The sequence below is a fragment of the Perca flavescens genome, chromosome 10 (genome assembly GCF_004354835.1).
Source record: "Perca flavescens isolate YP-PL-M2 chromosome 10, PFLA_1.0, whole genome shotgun sequence".
NCBI classification, from domain to species: domain Eukaryota; kingdom Metazoa; phylum Chordata; class Actinopteri; order Perciformes; family Percidae; genus Perca; species Perca flavescens.
In genome coordinates, this window is record NC_041340.1 from 14,408,631 (window position 1) to 14,424,687 (window position 16,057).

A 16,057-nucleotide genomic window follows, 5' to 3' on the forward strand; every position below is an offset into this window, starting at 1 on the left:
GATTCAACTTCTAGAATAACAGTGCCGTCTTTGGCACAAGCAATAAAGACAGCGCTTAGTAGTGGCCAAACAAGAAATAACCACAATCTTCCATGAAACTGTCATAGAAATTCTCCTCTTAAAAAGTGCAGTTGCATGAAAGGCCTGTGGTCAGGAGAGTGAAACCCTTTCAGAGTGCTTGTCTTCCTACAGAGCGGTCAGTAGCAACCCTCTAATGTAAAGTTTGCCTCAGAAAAACAGTCTGTAAATAAAAAAAAAAAAAGGCTGTACAGCCTCATCAAGTTTGATCACAGATCTTTTATTGTCAAACATGAACATAACCAGAGTATCTGTACAAAATGACTGCTGGTCCAGATAACATGGCTCCCTCCCTGTGGTCAGGCCCAGCAGATGTTGGGATGCTTGGATCCAGGGACCCTCATGTTTACAGGCCGAGCTTGGTCCTCCTCCAGTGTCTCCTCTTGGAGTTGTACCTGAAAACATTAGAAACAAACATTTCAGGTATGCTACAATGACAAATTAACTATAAAACTGTTAAACATTGAGTGGAACAAAAAAAAAAATTTAACTGAGGGCTGTAAAATGTTTCAACTACCCTCTAACAGAAAAAGTTACTATTTAACTTAACAAAAGAGGGAAACCTTTATTCTGACAGTGTGGCTACTACATACACACATCAATTGAGCTGAGATCAAGGTTGACTAGTAAAGCTTGGTATAACGTTTTAAGGGATTTAAAAAAAACAAAAAAAAACTGCTCTGCACCATGAGATGTATGGTCTGGGAACTGGTGTCCCATATTCATGATAGACATTGAAACATGCATATCACCCCTGTAGTCTGTTGCTTGTGCAATTTAGTGGCAATTACTTCACTGACTATGATAAAGTGTCATGGAGCCACTGCATCCACATCTTGCTAATTAGGTGTGAAAATTGATTTTTACATCCAAGCTTTTTGGTTTTTAATAGGCATTTTCCCAGTCCTGTATTAATGGTGTTCTTACTTATTTTCTTGGAGATGTCAAAACCAACTAGGAAGTCCATAGCTACTACAGATGATCCCAGTCTTCTCATTCAAATGAGTTTAGTTGAAACTATGCAAATTCTGTTGATGCTGCTCTTATTTCAGAGGCCACAAACTGACATCCCAAGCCTGTGTGATATATCGTCAATCACTTCAGGTCACTGCAATAATCTTTTTTTTTTTTTTTTTTTTTTTTTTAAATCTTACTTGTAAATCCCAACTCCAAAGAAACAATGACACAATCACTTTCCACTGGCACTAAATCATTGTGGCCATTATGAGAATTGTTCCAGACCATAGTAATTTCAGAAAAAACAAACACCATTGAAATCCTTCAGGAGAGCAATTTAGTGAGCAGATCAGCCATTTTGGTCAAACAGTGAAATGTTCAGCTACAGAGCTTCCTCATCACCACAGTGAGCAGGAGTCAGCTCTGTTGCAGAAAGATGCTCTCAGCAGGGTTAATGACAGCACTCTACTGCAATGGAGTGCTGCAATTGCAGACCTGCTTTACATGACATTAAGTACCTGCTCCTTCTCTGCATTAGTCAGCCAGTCGTACATCTTTGCACTAAATATCGGAGAGCTGAGAAAATGAAGCGCTATTTTAAAATGAAGCGCCATTTTAAAACTATTAAAACAGACAAGTTCTCAGAAGATTTAACCATCCTCTACACCTTAGGAGACATTTCTTCTTTTGAATGCTCAATAAACTTCATTGTGGAAATAATTGATTAAGTAAACATGGCAGTCCATCATATAGGTATTTTTTTATAGTCACTTAATTACCAATTCATAAAGGTCTACAGTCTAAACTATGTTCCATTTTATGGTCATTTTCGTGGCTATAGTTTGTGGTGCTGTAGAATTGTATTGTTTGTAGAGTTATAACGTTTTTTCTGCTCTTTAAAAAATAATATGTAACGCATAACCAAACATTACTCTTATATTCTTATTTTATATATTCTGCACAAAATGAGATTCAAATGGATAAATATGGTTGTTACTCATTGTGCTTTTGTATAATGTATTTCATTTCCCATCTGACCCAATACATGTGAGCATCTTGATCATTAAAATTAGGTTAGAAATGATTGCTTGTTGTATTGAACTGCAGGAGTCAACTTAGGTGTACCTAATAAATTGGCAAATGAGTGTGAATATGAGTGACTCAATGTTGACGAACGTTAACGTTATTCCATACGCTGTGTCCACATGTAACGTTACAAACTTGCACTAGCTACATGGCAGCTTCAACTTTCATATGGTGCACAGTACAAATAAACACAAACGCATTATAGACTCACCTGATCTTGTTTCCAGTCTTCATTCTGATCCACTGAGGAATGGGCCTGTTCTGTTTCTGCTTCTTTGCGAGGAAGCGCTTGATCCTGAAAGTCTTGTGGGACGACTAGAAACAACAAAGCGCGCCATTAATACCAGGTCAACGTACAGATAGCGTTTCGAGCCAACGTTATACAACTCAGAGTTTAAAATAACACATTTAAAGCATTTACGAAGTATAAATAAATAAGCAAGCAGCTAACATACATAAAGGGAGTTACAGGCTAACATGCGTAGCTCTACACAGTGGGAACCAGCTAGCATCATTGAGCCGCTTTAATATGCTTATATTCCTTTTTTTAAACAACATACATATGTATGATGTACTAGTGACAGATTTATTAATCACACAATATAGTCGTGTGGGTTTACATGGGCTGCTGAAATGGATGTTTAAAGATTTTGTATTTACCATTTTGTCCCCAGTCCTTTCCCGACTATGGCGGTGGCCGAAGAGAGAGAAGGAAGTGACGTCAGCCCTTTTATCCAATAAGCGTCCGTCCAACTGGCTCCAAGTTCTACCCTCTACCTAGGAGTTCTACACACAGCGACACCATTGGGAGGGTTAGTTAACATCATAGACTGTATATTATTAATATTAACAGTCTATGGTTAACATGCGTCCTGTTCAATGTGTTCTGGTTCTAGCTCCTGTATTTTTGGGCAGGATGTCAGTACATTTATTTCCCAACACAACTATGAATTTTCCTTGTCACATGAAAATGTATTGTTTGGGTTCTTTTTCTTACACTTCCATCAAGACAAATAAATACTACAGTTTGATATTGTTACTCGCTAAATTTCATATTAATAAGTCTAAATTTGCCACCCACAAACCACCTTTTTAATATTCAAAAATTAACTCAAACATTAAATTTCTAAATTTCTAAATATTCTAAAAACTAAATGTATTTGTTATTTAAGTGCAATCCCCCTGGCATAATATATGTTTGTGTTTTGTTTATTTCTGTTCTGACTGCCTGTCTTTGAATGTTGTTAATAAAAAAAAAAAATGGGATGTAAAGCAGCATCAACAACAAAAAAGAATCTTAGGACCTTCAGCCAGTATGTGTGATGTGTCTACTTAAATACAGTTCTGAGGTATGTTTACTACATTATGCTACTTTATACTTCTACTACTACTGGGGAAATGTTGCACTGTTTGCTCCACTTCTGTTACTTTGCAGATAAAAACATTACATACAAAACATATAAAAGTGTAAAAAAAAATATATTCCTATGGATGAGACTACCCAAAACTAATTAAAGTAGTTAATTGGCTTCAGCTCAACCTGCTGCAACATTAAAACTCTGCTTAATGCTCATATTAATACAATATACTGTAATAAAAAGTCATGTGTATAGTGAATGCTTTTACATTTGACATGATGATACTTCAGTACTTTTACATCTTGGTATTACTACTTATACTTAAAGAGCATACTGAGGTTAGAGCCCCCAGTAATTTTACTGTATAGGAAAACAATGTAGGAACTAGATTAAAATATACGGTAAGTATAAACACACTACTAAGGCTTCTGGGGTCATTTTTGTAAGAAAATCTGAGTACTGCATCCACCACTACCTGCCTGTGTTGTATCCCTACTGATCCTAGCCACAATAAAGCGGAAATGCATATAGTATGTATGTTTATCTGAACAGATCCAAATGTGTTGAACTAAAGGTAGATTAGCACCTGGGTAAAGTGGACAGCTGCTGCAGACACTGAGGGCCCCTAAGGCCTAAGGTTTACTATGTTAATATCAACTTAAGCAGGGTACGCATTATAAGTTCAATTTGGGTCAAATCTAGTGCTCTAATGATACATATTTAAGTTGATTAAATACAATTACTATTCCGTCATAGGAGTACTCTGAAGAAAAAACAAAATATCTAATCCTAGACTTCAGGAAGTGCAAGTTCATTTACCAGTGAAGGATATTAGAATCACTTTTCCGGTGATGGCCAGCTTTACTGCGCAGCCTCCAACTGAGAGAATGTGACGTGAGCAACGTGTCTGAAAGTTGTAAGTCTTCTGGTAGCTGTGCCAAGAGAAATCTCAATCATTCCCAATCTTACAGATACGGAGAGTGTAGGTGGATGTAAGGAGATAACATGGGCACAGGCTAATTATTGATCACTAACATGCTAGTTAACATTAGTAATTAAACCTAAACATCTCATGTAAGTCAAAACTGCCTGCAAGTTTTTCCTGTACTATACGGTAATTCCTCTACTATGCGACAGTAAGTCACTTGGTTATGACACAATCGTTAGCTTATATTTACAAAAACGTCTGCTACGGAGCCATAACGTGAGGTACAAGGTAATGGAGCCTTTTATACATTGTCGTGTTTCTTTGGAACTAAACAACGGACAAATAGAGTCTTCAAACATTTCTGATGTAAAGTTATTCGCAGTCAAGTGACGTAAAAAAAAAATGGCGGTAAGCGGAATGCTAACAGGAGGTGATGGCCAGTTAGCAACAAAATGGCGCCATAGATGGCTCGAGTTCTGAAGCAAAGCTTACCCCCTTGGGTCTCCGTGGTAATGCGGCTAGACAAAATGGAGGCAAAGTTTATTAAATGTGGAGCATGTAGATACCATAGACAGCATATAAGAGACCTAAGTGGACATTGAAGGGCAAGATGCGCTGCTCTGTTCTGAACCAGCTGCAGTTTACCTAGATCTTTTTCTTTGCAGCACTTGACCATATCATTGGGCAATAGTCAAGATGTGATAAAACTAGAGTGTGCAGGACTTGTTTGGTCAGGTGTGGTGTTAAAAAAGCTGCGCATCTTTTTATGACATATATTCCTCCCCATCTTTGCAACAAGATAATCTATATATGTCTTGTCCACAACAGATTACAATCTAAGAAAACCAAGCTTTGTTTCCTCTACTTGTTCAACAGCTACATTATTCAACATCAAATTCAGTTGAGGCCTAGAGCTCAAGGAATGATCTGTACCAAATACAATGCTTTTAGTCTTTGACATGTTTAGGAATAGTCTATTGTTAGTAATCCATTCTAGTGCTATCTGCAACTCTCTTACCACACTAAATGTTTCGTGTCAGAAAAGCTTCCATTAAAGAAAACTTTGTGTTCTGTAGGATAAATAATTTTCTATCCATGATAAAGCAGATGCAGCAAAATCATAACATACAAGTTTTTCCTATAATAATTTGTGATCAATGACATCAAAGGTAGCACTGAAGTCTAACAGTACTGCTCCCACAATATTCCTCTGATCAATTTCCTTTAACCAATCATCCGTCATTTGTGTAAGTGCAGTGCATGTTGAGTGACCTGATCAAATTGTTAACAGAGTAGCACTATATCTGGTCAAATACAAATTGTTCCAATAGTTTGCTAGGAACAGGCAACAAACTAATAGGTCGCCCGTTAGTGCCGGTGAAGGCAGCCCTAGCTTGCTTGGGTAAAGGAATAACTTTAGATTCTCTCCAAATTTGAGGAAAAACATTACTTTTTAGGAGTAGGTGGTAAAGAATCTTATTTTATTGAAGCTGTGAGTGTGGACTGGTGGTGGGGGTGCTGGGTCAAATGTTGCACTGGTCATACAGAACGAAATATTCTGTAACATATTTTGCAGTCAATACTGCCGATGTTGTCTTGCTTTAATCAAATCAGTCTATATAAGGGTAGTAGGATAGGCTACGATAACAACGTGAGTGACGGTCCAACATCAGATAGGCTGTATAGGCTCTTTACAGCTACACAGACAGCCCACTTACTCATTTTTCAGAGTTTGAATCTGTCGGCGCTGTGTCCCGAGATCAGCCCTCCCTGTAGCCTATCTAGCAGCAGGAGCAGCGCCGCGTCAGACACGCTTCTGGTGTGTAGGACACAGAAAAATCCACGCAGCTGAGACGCAACAGAAACGCCACGCTCGCGAGACGCGTGCAGTGTGTAACCGGCCTAATCCAGTGTTTCTCAAATGGGGGTACGTGTACCCCTAGGGGTACTTTGGAGAACTGCAGGGGGTACGTGACATTTTTTGCTAAATGTTTTTCAGTTACAAGACTGTAGTTACTTTTTTCAAAGTTTTTGTCGCCGTTTCTGAAGATTGTCCACCTTTTTTTCCGCTTGTTTTGACCTATTCTTGCTTTTCTCCCTTACTTTTTTCTACTGTCTTTTTATCTTCAAAGTTATTTTTTTAAAGATTATTTTTTTGGGGCATTTTCAGCCTTTATTGCTACAGGACAGCTGAAGACATGAAAGGGGGGAATGACATGCAGCAAAGGGCTGCAGGTCGGAGTCGAACCCAGGCCCGCTGCGTCAAGGAGTAAACCTCTATATATGGGCGCCCGCTCTACCAACTGAGCTATCTGGGTGCCCTTCTTCAAAGTTTTGTGTCTCTTTTTTCAAAGTTTTATTCTGCTTTTTTCAAAGTTTGTCGCTTAGGCTATTTGAATTTTTCACTTTTGTCACCCTAGTGTTGCCTTCATTCTTTCTACTGTGTTTTTTTTTATATAAGTTTTTATTACTATTTTCAACCTATTCTTGCCTTACTTTCTTCTTTCTACTGTCTTTAGGGTCTAACCCTGACCCTAAGGTCTTTGCCAGAACCTAACCAAAGCTAAATTAGGATAGGTGTTGTGCTAACCTTGGTTAAATTAGCCTAGGTTAGGATGAATAAGATTGGGTCAGGTGGCGTTAAGTTAGGACACTGTTATTTGCACAATGCTCTTTGACTGTATAATTGAATTAAAGACAACATCTAGGGTGTTATCATGTGGTTACACGGATATTTGATGGTGGTTGCTAATGTTTTAAAAGAATATTTTACTTTTCTTTACTTGTTTTATCAATCCTGAAAAGTTTGCCGTCTCCCTCAATTACCTCTCTCTATTTGGTGCCATTTTTCTAATTGCTCTACTTTTATCTTAATTGATATATGTTAACAAGTCCGAGTTTTTGTGACCTGACTGGCATTGGCACGTTGCGAAGATTTAACATATGTCGGCTTTCTGAGTTGCTGCATAACTCAGAGATATTCTCCATCTTCTTTGCATTTATTTCCTTCCTCTTCACTCTTTGCTTCCTCACTTCACTCTCCACCTTAAATTCTTGTCTGCGTTTGTACATGACCAGCTCCCTCCTTCGGTCAAGCAGACGTTCTTTTTCTGCTTTTTTTAAGTCTGGAGTCCAGATGTACACTAACAACCCTGCAAAAAGGAAATAGTCAACAGATTTGTTTTGTTGCAAGTTGTTAAAAATACATGTTGGCCTGGCGCCATAAGTGAGATAAGAGCTATCTTAGCTAACACCTCTAATTAACACACCTTGTGTGTTTCATTGTAACGGTTCAATGTAATGTAATTAGCCTGTATTAGTCACATGGGCTGGTTTTCTGACTACTTTTACTTACTTTCAATCAATTTAGTTTATAATAATTTCACTTTTTAGGACTGAAGGAAATAAATGAAGGACTTTTACTTGTGATGGAGTTTTTTTTTTTTTTTTTTTTTTTTAAATAGTGGTGTTGGAACTTTTACTAGTGAAGAAATTGAATATTTGTTCGACCACTGATCTACTGTGATCTAAAAAGAGGCTATACATATACCTGTATGAAAATGTATGTGACAAAATGTAAGTTTACTTTCTTACCATGACGCAGGAGGTAGCTCTCATCCACAAAGGTTGACTGGATGTCCCTGGCAATGTTGTCTATCTTGCCATTGAGCCACCAAATGTACATTCTTGAACGCAGACCAAACGTTTTCCTCTCCTTCTCCTGGTTCTTTCTCTTCATCTTTTCACACCTCTCTCTTTCTCTTTTTAAACCCTCCTCCTCCAAACGCTGCTTTTCTCTTTCAATGACCTCCCTCTCCTTTCTTGCACTGGTGGTAGAGGGCATGTTTTCTGCACAAGACAAAGGGCTCTCACCCTTTTGCGTGCGCTCCTTCATGTTTGTGCCTACAAAGAACAAAGAGCTCACATCCTTTCGTTCTTGCTGCCTGGTGGTAGAACGCTGGTCATCTTTAGAAGATGACGACGAAGGGCTCTCAAACCTTCGTACTTGCTGCCTGGTGGTAGAGGGCTCTCACCCTTTTGCCTGCGCTCCTTCATGTTTGTGCCTACGAAGAACAAAGAGCTCACATCCTTTCGTTCTTGCTGCCTGGTGGTAGAACGCTGGTCATCTTTAGAAAATTACGACGAAGGGTTCTCAAACCTTTGTACTTGCTGCCTGGTGGTAGAGGGCTCTCACCCTTTCGCCTGCGCTCCTTCATGATGGTAGAAGGGTTGGTGCCCACGATGAACAAAGAGCTCACATCCCTTCGTTCTTGCTGCCTGGTGATAGAGGGCTGGTTTTCTGCACAAGACAAAGGGCCCTCACCCCTTTCCCTGTGCTCCTTCATGGTAGAAGGGTTGGTGCCTCCACTAGACAAAGGTCTCTCACCCCTTCGTCCGTGCTCCCTCAAGATGGTGGGAGGGTTGAGGTCTTCAGGAGACGAAGGTCTCTCACTCCTTCGTTTGGACTTCTTCGAAGAAGAGTCCATATCTCCTGAAGACCGAGGTCTTGTAAAGAATTTTAGTCCAAAAATGGCGTTGTGAAACTGCAAGTACAAACACAAACACACACAGCAATTACTTCACTGATAATCACATTATTGTTTCCAGCAGCACACTAAGCAAGTTATTTCACTTAACTAAACCTTCTAACTTAACTTAAATAAACTGAGAAATATTTATATGGTCACACATCATTATTACACTGTGCTTGATAAAAAAAAAATGAAAAAGGTCTGCCACAAATATCACTTAGAATAATAATAATAATAATAATAATAATACTTATATTATATAGACTTCCGACTACAGTATAATGTACTTTCAAATAAATCAATCAAGTATTAATGTATGTCAGACAGTACATATATTCATTAACATACTATAGCTGCAACTAGTAGGCTACAGGCATTTGCACACAGGCCCTATTTTCAAACCACACCAACCCATAGAAATAAAAATGGATAGAAAGGCCATTTCCATTCAAATCAACGTAGCAGAAAGGTGTACCGTTGCCATGATAAAGTATAAACTGCCATCATGCCATTTTATTTCTATGCAACAACGTCACACAAATATCATAAAACATACCAAAAAACAACAAAAAAGCAAAAATGCGCCGACAACAGTTTAACATCTTAAAGCATCTGCAGACCACTAGGTGGCGGTGCTACGACATACACACTACTATTGGCCAGGCGTCCATGCTTACATGTACAGGTCCTATCCCCTGACCAATCCCCTAACCCTAACCTTAACCACTGGAGGTGAAATGCCTAACCCCAACCAATTGAGCTGCTTCATAGGACACAAAACTACTTTATTCACAGTGTTTATTATTTATCTATGCAAAGTTTTCTTTACTCATCTATCTATAAATTGCAGGAATGTCTGTCTGTCTGTTTGGGTGTTAAGCGCAAATCTCTCAAATTCAAAATTATTCCGATGAATTTCAAACTTGACAGGTTTCTTGGTATGGGCACGAGTAAGTGCAATGCCAAGTTTGATGTTGTTTGGATAAGAAATGCAAAAGATATCGTCGGTAAAAGAAGCACACATTGGCTTTTGCCGCTCTAGCCGCTGGCCACTCCCCCTCTGCTCACTGAGTGAGCAGGAACAGAGACAGAGAGAGAGCAGCAGAGCTTTGAACAGCTAAATTGTGACATACACCTCAGGCCCAAAGAAATGTGCAAAGTAGCACTATGCTAACGATCAAAAGACACATACAACGTCTCTCTCTCTCTCTCACACACACACACACACACACACACAAACGGTCTGGTTCTGGTAGTTGATGATTAGCTCTCATAATGGCCGGGTGGGTAGCATACTGCCATTACTCCACATTGTCATTGTGATATTTTGTTATCACAATTTTGACATTTTGAATCTGCAGCATTCTCTATCAGGTAAATACAGTAGTTCAATTACATTTTATTTATAGTATCAAGAGTTATCTCGAGACACTTTACAGATTAGGTCTAGACCACATTCTATAATTTACAAAACCCCAACAATTCTAATATTTCCCCCAAGAGCAAGCAATGCAACAGTGGCGGAGGAAAAACTCCCTATTAGGAAGAAACCTCGGACAGACCCAGGCTCTTGGTAGGCGGTGTAGTACAATGTCTGCCTCTGATGTAGACGTAGCATATAGCAGTCAGTAGTATAGGCTATGCAGTAGTTTGGGGTCCTTCTGTAAGTAATTTTGGGGTACAATTTGGTTTTGAAGAATTCTACAACTAGCAATACCACAGGCCAAGCAGTCGGCCCGTTCCAAACAGACATATTTTCAACGGGCACCGCACTAGTCATCTTAATTGCAGTTTAACTCATGATGTTGATGGTACTAAGTTGAAGTAGGGTATAAGTAACATATAAACCCAGAAAAAACTATGAATTCTACTATTCAACTACCGTTTTTTACTATGTGATGTTTAACCTACTTGTCACATAAGTAGCACTTTTTAATGTAAGCCAATCAGATTTGTCAATATTAAGTTATTGAAGCACATGTATGACATGTGCCTGCTGATCCTAAGGTGCAATGAAACTGAAGATATATCTTAAAATATTACTTCTTTTGAAATCAAACCGAGTTTCAGCATGCGGGCAAACAGACCACATGCTCTATCATTACAGTAGCAGCACAGTGTGGTTCAAACAGGGAGTGTTTACAGGGAGGGAACAGTGTGAAATCTCTCATTTCTGCAATGTTCACACACTACAAATGAGTGAGCACAACATCAATTAATTACATAAATATTTACTGTATATAACAGACAATACAATTTCAAATCACACCACGATTATACCAACAACAAAAAGAAGACTCAGGTATTTGTATCCTAGATCACACGGGGGCATTTACAACCGGATGTACCCTTCTGCAACACCTTCAACCTACTTTTGAAAACATTTAAAGAGATCATCTCCACTAGACCAAGATCAGTGTACAGCAGCAAATTCCAAGTCCCAGGAGCAGCATACATAGAAGATACATAGAAGCCTTTCTTTTGCATTTCAAATGGATGTTGAGGACAGAGAGATGAGATTTGAAATAAACCTTAGTGCTCCATGGTATCTAAGGAGTGAAGCCATTAATAAGATGCATACATATGTTCAATCTACACATATGACTCTGCACCCCAAATTCACAGTTTAATGTTTTTACAATTAATTTTACTGATCTGTGCAATATTATGTTATTAAGAACTGATCAATATATGTATCATCACAAACCACGTGCCCTTGTTTTATGATGAAAAACAAAACATTTTGATTGTTTTTGTTTGTTAAATATGGATGTGTGCAATAGTTTTCCTTTAAACACCAATGGGAGGGGCACTCTTAATTTAATTATATTCATTGTTATATAATGACAATAAAGGCTTATTGAATAGGAGCCCTACGGCAAATTTCTAAACAGCTGTTAAGTAGGTGTACCCAGCCTAGTTAAGTAAGAAGGAAGAGATGAACAAAACGGAACTACTGTAGTGTTTTGAAATAGCTAAAACAAAATACAATTTAAAGCTATTAAAAAGCATCAGTGCATTTCAAGGCTGAACATTTCCCCAAAGAGGAAAAAAAGACATGAACACTTAAGCAAATACCTCTTTTATTTCCAGTCAAAAGTGGCAACTGTATGTTAGCATCACCAGCTGTGATGTTTTCTCATGCTGTATTCAGTTTAGTGCAACACACATTAATGTTTAAGGGGAGTTTCAGATAAGAAAACGGGGAGGGGCACAGGTTGATCCCTCTGATTGAAGTTGACATGCAGGCGTGGCTGTCACATGGCAGTCTAGTCAGAAATGGCTATTTCTCCTCAGTCACTGTATGAATAAATCACATGATCCCAAATCAGGTAAGTACAGGCTATATACTTCAGTGTATGTTGTGCCTGTGTGACTATTTTACAGTTACAGACCATGAAAAGTTGTAATAAAAGCTGCACATACACAATTTGGATTGTCTAGCTTCCCAGGCAGAAGATGTAATTCCCATGTGTACACCTCAAACTGAAAATGTCTATGCTACAACAGAAATCTCATTCAAGACAGCATTGAAACAATATTGATGAGCTTGGCAATGTTACATATCGAGTAAATAGGAAGTTAACAACTTTGATATGGATTATGTTGAAAACCAAAGCTTTACATCAGAGAAATAATACTGAAATAAGGTCACTTTGAGTTCATGAAAGCTTTGGCTTTACTTAATGTGCCCTACAGCCAAATTCTTTCCAAGGTTTGCGGTTACCTTTCCTAAAAAAAAAATTAAACTAAAGAGGGTCACATTCAGGCACTAAGAGACTCCGCAATCACATCTCTTCCTCTGAGACTGGGAGAGCCGGATGCAGCCCTGCTTAAACTGCAGTGCACGTTGCCCTGAGGCGCCACACTGCTGCTCTGAGCCTCACAGGGCTGTCTCCCCTCTCCTCACCAAACCTAAAATGCCATAAGTAGAAATCTGCTCAATCGTCTCCTTTGTCAGCCACTTTCTCGGTCTCGGTCACAGTATCTGGCTTTCTGTCGGCCGAGTTGGATTCAGCTCCTCCTCCACCCCTTCGATTCCGGCTTCTGGCCCCTGGCTGGTACAGCTGAATCGCAGGTCGGTCCTGATGTACAGAAAGAACTCTTTTAGAAAAAGTGCTTGCAATTGCAAAAAGTACTTGATTCAAGAGGGTAGAGTCATCACCTTATTTCGTAGTCGCTCTCTTTTACCACTGTCTTCCTTCTTGTGGTCTTTGGCAGGCCTCTCCGGCCTCTCAGAGTGAGCGGAGTCTCCAATGTGTTCACCCTTTTTCTTCTCCAAGGTTCTCTCTTTTTTGACCTCCTCCTCCCTCTTCCTGTATGAGTTCTCTCCATCCTGCCGTTCTCTCCTTCTCCGACGATCTTCGTCCTGTCGCCTGATGCGCTCCTTCTCTTTCTGCCGCCGCTCCTTCTCCCGCTCTCGATCTCGGTCTGGGTCTCGCTCCCTGAACTCCTTCCTCCCGTCTTCGTCAACTCTGTGTGTAAAGCACAAATCCGGTTTAAATATTTTGTTCAAAGTGGGAAATGTATTTTATTTTTATTTTTTAAATGACTGAAGCCACTAACTTCCTTCCTCGATCCTCTTTGTTTTCAATGTGCTGACGCCTCTTATGATCAGCACTCCCTATGGATCTGTCCTCTTTATTTGGCCTCTCTGGTTTCTTGGCTTTTTCCTTGGGCTTCTCAGAATCCACATCATCCCCTCTGTCTGGCTTCTTTAGGAGCTACACAGTTGAAAATAAAAACAAAATCATAATGTGATATTGGAGATTATTACTTACTGTTGTAAACTGCTCCAATCGACTGCAGCACACACCTTAATTTTTGGTTCTTCTTTTACTAGGTCCTTGTCTTTCTCCAGCGGTTTCTCAAGTCTCTTTATCTTCTCTGCCTCTTTGCGCTTCCTTCTCTCCTCCTCTCTCCACTTACGACGCTCTTCATCACGCAGACGCTTGCGTTCAATCTCCCTCCTTCTTCTCTCTTCTTTCTTTTCCTCCCTAATTCTCTGAACAGCATAAAAACAAGACATGAGGCCAGCCTTCATCATGCAACTTAACAAGTGTAACTAGAACACCACACTGTTGTGCCACAGTACTTTATTTACCTGTTTATTTTTCAGGAAGTCCAGCAGAGGAGTTGTTTTTTTAGCTTGAAGGGAGAAAAAAGTATGTTTGAATTCTTCCATTCAGCAGTGTGTCCATTTAAAAATATATACAATGATGTTTTGGCAGCACTTTTTAATTTAAGGGACCGTTCACCTACCTACAAGTTCCTTTGATTTTGCCTCAATCTCTTCCAACAGTGTCTCAGGTGTTGATGTCAACTTGTCATCATCGCCATTGTAAAATTCAAGAAACTTCTTGTAATCAGGATCTGAAAGAAAAAATGCACCATACAAATAAAGACATGGTGATGCTTCTGGTAAGACTACTTCTCTGTAGCTTAATATGGTACTAAGTATTTTTAAGCCATACTAAATTGAAGTAAGGTATTTTCAGGTCAGACAAAACCACCAGTTTAAGAACAGTAAGGACAACTACTAGCATTAATCCAGGCTATTTTAGGGTTACTCTTTATGAAACAAAGGCAAATATATTCACAAATACACACATAATAAATGTTGGCAGTTTGTTGCATGGTAGGCATTGTAAATAAAATGAAAAAAAGTACCACTAAACTGAACCATCACCAAATCTTTCTTTTCTATTATAACATAACCTATACCAGTAAATAGCTTTACCTTCAGTAATTGTTCCACATTTTGCATCCTTTTTCTTGCTTCTTTTCTTGGCAGTCTTTTGAAAAGGTGCAAACTCCACAATGGCAGTATACTCCTGTCCTGTTTACAAACAAGTTATGAAGATTAAATTCATGTCTGAGAAAAAGCTTATGTTTGTATATTCAGCTGTAAATGTTTGCTCTTCATACCTCTGCTGTCAATGAACACATATCCATCAAAGCGATCTCTGAAGAGAACTATATCCTCTTGATTTTTGAAATTTATGTAAGCCCTTGCGAAGAGGTGAGGGTAAAGGCTGAAATCCAGAATACTCATGTCAGGTTACACCGTCAAGAGTCAGTGATAGTATTTTTTAAATAATAAAACGTCTTTATATCAACTCACCTGGTGTCGTTGGAGAAAAACTCCAGGTAGTCCAGCTCTGGGAGAGGTTGTAAATGCTCCTCTAGCTCTTCCTTGGTCAGACTTGGTGGTAAACGTCTGATTACGATCTAAGAAAGAAGATATTATCACATCTGGGTATCTGGGAAGACAATCAGACTAGAAAAAGACAACAATTAACTAGCCTAATATTAAATTACAGTTGGGGTAAGCCAAGTGAAAATGTGTCGCACTATGTAAATTACAAAGTGGACAATGCAGGTTTATATCCGACAAAATCCAAGCTAGTTAAATGCATGCTGTTATTTCATTAAACTAACGTTATTAGTATCCATAACTGACGACTTGTAACGTTAGCAAACGCGGCTAGCAAGTTTACCTTTGTCATGGCCTCTTTCTTTTCCTTGGACTTCTCTGTCTTTTCTCCATCTTCACACTTTATTTCCAATTTTCGCTCCCTCGGTCGAGCATTTTCCTTGTCTTCCTTCATAGTTGAAAACGCTTCTTCGTCCTGCGGTTGTATTTCAACTCATTCCGCAGACTTGTTTACTTTTTTTAGCAAGTTAGCAGAGTAGTAGCAACTGACCGAACTAACCGTAAGCGAGTGGTGACGTCGACGGCATGTCCCGCCCTACTCTACTTCTGATTGGCTTACCCTGACCTCTGGCCTAAACCTAACCAACCCAACCAGAGCAGGTAGCGAGTGCTTGCCAATCGGAGGGAGAGCAATGCCTTCGCCATCCTAGGAAAAAACTTCCTCTTTCTTTTAGGTTTCTTTTCCCTCTGACGGGTGGGCCTGCATCACCGCCAGAAGGGGGACTTGTGAGCGAAATTATCCATAGCGAATACAGTGAATTTGAAATAATAATTAAATTAAAAAATGTTTTGCCCATTTGTTTTTGTCTTAGGCTTGGCAGTTTGCCTAAAATTTTATTTTTCGTTTCGTTACATAACAAAAAAAATACTTACCTTGAAGTCAGCTTCCCTGTTTCGGATG

At 39.1% G+C, this 16,057-nt stretch overlaps 2 protein-coding genes and 1 non-coding gene across 3 annotated transcripts; all 3 read right to left on the bottom strand.

The window, feature by feature from the left end:
• Positions 1–277: 277 nt before the first annotated feature.
• Positions 278–2,892, bottom strand: rpl39 (ribosomal protein L39). The gene is made up of 3 exons (XM_028590260.1): positions 2,782–2,892; positions 2,333–2,436; positions 278–473 (listed from the first exon to the last, which is right to left on the bottom strand). Exons 1-3 carry the CDS (start codon positions 2,782–2,784, stop codon positions 425–427), a joined length of 156 nt encoding a protein of 51 aa, XP_028446061.1. The 5' UTR covers positions 2,785–2,892; the 3' UTR covers positions 278–424.
• LOC114563438 (small nucleolar RNA SNORA69) lies at positions 1,408–1,537 on the bottom strand. The gene has a single exon (XR_003693622.1). It is a non-coding gene; the product is annotated as a small nucleolar RNA SNORA69 (small nucleolar RNA).
• A 9,113-nt stretch (positions 2,893–12,005) lies between the features above and the next one.
• upf3b (UPF3B regulator of nonsense mediated mRNA decay) lies at positions 12,006–15,757 on the bottom strand. The gene is made up of 10 exons (XM_028589226.1): positions 15,440–15,757; positions 15,064–15,170; positions 14,868–14,974; positions 14,680–14,778; positions 14,202–14,312; positions 14,044–14,087; positions 13,756–13,944; positions 13,506–13,663; positions 13,105–13,414; positions 12,006–13,024 (listed from the first exon to the last, which is right to left on the bottom strand). The coding sequence occupies exons 1-10, from the start codon at positions 15,548–15,550 to the stop codon at positions 12,881–12,883; spliced, it is 1,380 nt and encodes a 459-aa protein (XP_028445027.1). The 5' UTR covers positions 15,551–15,757; the 3' UTR covers positions 12,006–12,880.
• Positions 15,758–16,057: the final 300 nt, after the last annotated feature.